The 4106-nt window shown below is 34.8% G+C and overlaps 1 protein-coding gene across 2 annotated transcripts in view; it reads right to left on the bottom strand.

The window, feature by feature from the left end:
* Positions 1–581: 581 nt before the first annotated feature.
* The window catches only part of LOC106882192 (protein SET), a 19021-nt gene continuing 15496 nt past the window's right edge, over positions 582–4106 (bottom strand). For both annotated transcript variants that reach the window (XM_014932779.2, XM_014932781.2), the window contains exons 6-8: positions 2797–2876; positions 2142–2207; positions 582–980 (exon numbers count right to left, since the gene is read on the bottom strand). In XM_014932779.2, the coding sequence (XP_014788265.1) occupies positions 895–980; positions 2142–2207; positions 2797–2876 (232 nt within the window). In that variant the 3' untranslated portion in view covers positions 582–894. The remainder of the gene's footprint in view (positions 981–2141; positions 2208–2796; positions 2877–4106) is intronic.

Genomic DNA, 4106 nt, shown 5'->3' with positions numbered 1-4106 from the left:
AAAAAAAAAAAAAAAAAAAAAAAAAATCAAAAACGTATGCATGGCCAAAAACATACCCCTTGTAAACCAGACACACTTCATTCAAAAGTTCTAATTAATGTGACACTGAAAGGTAGGAATATATACAAACACACAGCATGTGTGACATGTATATAAATGGAGACAACTGTGCTTTCAGTTCAAAAAGAGAAATGAAAATTTCTTTTTAAGGTATAAAATTTACCTAAATCAAAAATATCTGAAAATCAATACTAAATCCTTAAAAGCTGACATAATAAAATCTCTTACTGGTAGAAAACACTATCTGCAAATTACAGATATCTTCCAACTGTCTCACCAAAATAAAATTGTGACTTTAGGAAGTAAAAGATAAAATTAACTGTAACAGACATGGAATGACCATTTAGTTTAAGATTTACACTGAGATCCATTTACTAGAAAAATTTGATTAACAAACATAAGGGCCCAAAGGGCTCTATACATTAACCCACTGGGGCACTATTTTTTTTTTATACATAGGAAATTCAAATAAACTCTAAAAAGATAATTTCTAAAGTTGGGGAGAGAAAAAATAATAATCATGACTTGTAAGTTCATTTAATCTCAAACTGTGTAATGCTTTAATGATAAGTAGACATTAGTAGTCTGGATGACTGTGCACTGAACATGATTTGATTAGTGAGCTGCTCCACAGTGGCTAAAAAATGTAGTCTGTAGATGAACATTACTGCTAATCTACTGAACTACAAACAACTGTTAGGCTCGCCTAATGTTATCTCTGAAACGGAGAATGACAATATATTTACAGAAGGCCTTGTGATAAGGCTTACGGAGTTTACACCATTTTTTCCTTCATTGCAATCAGTAATATAGAATTCATTTAATAGTCCAATTTCATTCTTTTGATTCTTTTTTTGCTTCATGAGCCTTATCATCATCCTCATCTTCATCATCACCATCTAAAACTTCCACATCTTCACCTGCAAAAAAGATAAGATATCATAAAAAACCTGCAGATGAAGATACTTTTTCTTCGTTAATGTTTCAAACAAATATAAACAGAGAAGAAATTCTGAAAATAGTCACAACCAGTGATACAACAGCTTCAAAACCTTTAAGCCATATCTTCAAAGTTGTTTAAAAAGGCTCCAGCAGTAGCAATGAAAACAACCCTAACATCAACCTTTTAATGTCTATTTATCTGTATCATAGGTTAGATGACCCTATGATACAAATATACTAAGGCCCATTACCACTGAAATTGATTCTGTGAAGCACATCTTGAAATCTAATTACTTTACTTAAAACAGTGAAACATTAATTCTGTCACATTTAGTCAAGTCATAAAAATACATGGTTAAATTGAATTGAGAAGGGGGTGCAAATTACACAAACATCATCAAGATCCCTTAACTGATGCAGCCAGTTATTGGGGTGCCACTCTAGACACTTTCATAGTCAGATGTTGCTACTGTCATGTGTAGCAGGTTTGCTGCATAGTGACCTGCCCAGTACTTTTTGTTGTCAAATGAAGATTTTTTTCTGTCTGCTTCCATGAAAATGGAGTAGGCTTCATCATTCACAAAGCCAAAGTAGTTTCAGTCATCAACTGCATATCAGTATCCAGCAGGCTCATCACTATACATGTGGCAGCAAAACCACAAAACATTACCATAATACAAGTCTATGCACCAACACTTGAATATGATGATGATACCACTGAATAATTCTATGAGGACCTGGAGAAAATCACCAGGATGGTCCTTAAAAAAAAAAAAAAAAAAAAGTCCTCACTCCCTGTCTTAGGAGATTGGAACACCAAACTAAGCCAGGATGCACATGACCAGTTGGCTTGGACAGTGGGACAATTTGGAACTGGAAAAACCAACGACTGTGGACTGCAACTCCAAGAATTTGCTAGCAAGCACAAGCTGACCCCGGCCAACATTGTTCCCATACAAGACCTAGCACAAAACAACATGGCATGCATCCAAAGGCAGAAATAAACAAATATATGTTCACAAAAATACAAACAAGAATACATACAATTCACATAACCCTATGCCTACATCATGAAAAGACAAATGTACATTACATCATAAACAATATAGACTTAATTAAACCAAATTTAATTTTATTACCTTCAAGAGCTTCACCAACTTCCTCAACTTCATCATCATCCTCATCTACTTCATAGATCTCCTCATCTTAAAAAAAAAAAAAGCATCATTATACATGTTCAATAAAAAGAAAAACAAACTATTTCTTTCAATAGATACAGGATAGTGAAACCAAGTATTTCAATGTAGCAGTCTATTACCTAAATGATGAATAGATTCTCACAACTACTTCAAGAGAATTATGGTTAAAGCAAATAAAATTGCTCCAAGGACTGAGACCACACAGCAACATCTTACTCCTTGAAGTACACCATTCACATTCACTGCCTAAGTATATCGGGAAACATCTACATAAAAAAGGCTAAAATCTAAAAATTGACGAACAAGTAAAAATTAAAGCTAAAACACATGAAATTTAAAATCTGAAAAAACAAATACAGTGAATTTACTAATTGAAATGGTGCTCCATAAGTTAGCTGGTGAGAGCCCTACTTCTCAAAATGACAACTAAAGACACTTATGAAATGCTAATTCCTGCAAGTATCAAGAATATCAGTATAATAATTGATGTGAAACGATCACACTAACCTTGAACATAAAAGACAAAAAATGCTTAACAAAAACTGGATACTTATAATTTTTAGTTTGGTATCAAAAGGAAAAAACAACAGCTCACCTTCTTCTTCATCATCATCATCATCTTCATTCACAACGACAACAGATTCATCTAGTTCATCATCATCATCATCTTCATCACTAGTTAGAAAAACAAATAGTATTGCAATAAAACATTAATCTACATGCTCATAAAAGCACATATTACATTGTAACTTAATAATAATAGTCGTCGTCGTCATCATCATCATCATTTAACATCAGTTAGTGAAGAATAGGTTTCACACTTAACCCTAAATTGTTTTCCATTGGATGGTAAAATTAGATTTCAAACCAGCCTAATAAGATTGTTGTTGCTTCATATCACAACGGAGTAATCAAAACATTATCAATGACAACAAACACCAATAATTGTTGGAACTGGTGTTTTAAGCAGTCCATCATTCTGCAATAAAAGACATTCACATATATTAGATAGTTCCCATAGTAAGTCAACATGCTTAAGTTTTGCAAACTCAAGGTATTAAAGAATATATTATCTCTTTTATGAATGACGAGAATGAATTTACATTAACCCAAATCATCATCATTTAACGTCCGTTTTCCATGCTTGGTATGGGTTGGATAGTTTGACTGGAAAGTGGTAAGCTGAATCAGGTTCCAATCTGACTTGGCATAGTTTCTATAGCCGGAAGCCTTTCCTAATGCCAACCACTTCAAGAGATGCTTTTTACGTGCCACGACTATATCTCACTTGCCTTGACACGTCTTCTCAAGCATGGTAGGTCACTGTCTCTGTGAGGACCAACACTTGAATGGTGCTCTTTATGTGCTAGTTGCATCAGCCACAACTACAATTTCACTTTGTTTGACAGGTCTTCTCAAGCACGGCATATTACCAAAGGTTTCAGTCACTTGTCATTGCCTCCATGTGGCTACCTCTTCCAGAAGTCACAAGTTCCCTCCGCCGTTAGAGTTTGGAACTTCTTTACACATCTGTCCTTGTCTGTATGCATCACATGACCATACCAGCAGTCTCGCTTGCACACTACATCTGATGCTTCTTATGCCCAACTTTTCTCTCAATTGGCTTACACTTTGCCATGCATACACAGACATTACGCTTCCAGCGAAACATACTAGCTTCATTTCATGGCTGTTCACACACAAGCATCATACAATATGCCTTTCACTCTGAGAGAGAGGCCGTTTATTACCAACAGAGATAGGAGCTCTCTGAACTTTGCCCAGCCTATTATTATTCTAGCAGATATGCTCTTGGAGTATCAACTACTTATAGTTTTTCCCCTGGCATTTGATGGAATGTATTTTCTGCAGATTTTTAGTGTTAATCATACCTGTGCACCTTCC

Source organism: Octopus bimaculoides, chromosome 6 (genome assembly GCF_001194135.2).
Source record: "Octopus bimaculoides isolate UCB-OBI-ISO-001 chromosome 6, ASM119413v2, whole genome shotgun sequence".
NCBI classification, from domain to species: domain Eukaryota; kingdom Metazoa; phylum Mollusca; class Cephalopoda; order Octopoda; family Octopodidae; genus Octopus; species Octopus bimaculoides.
Note: the sequence above shows the minus strand (reverse complement) of the source record. Positions and strands in the feature narration are given on the sequence as shown.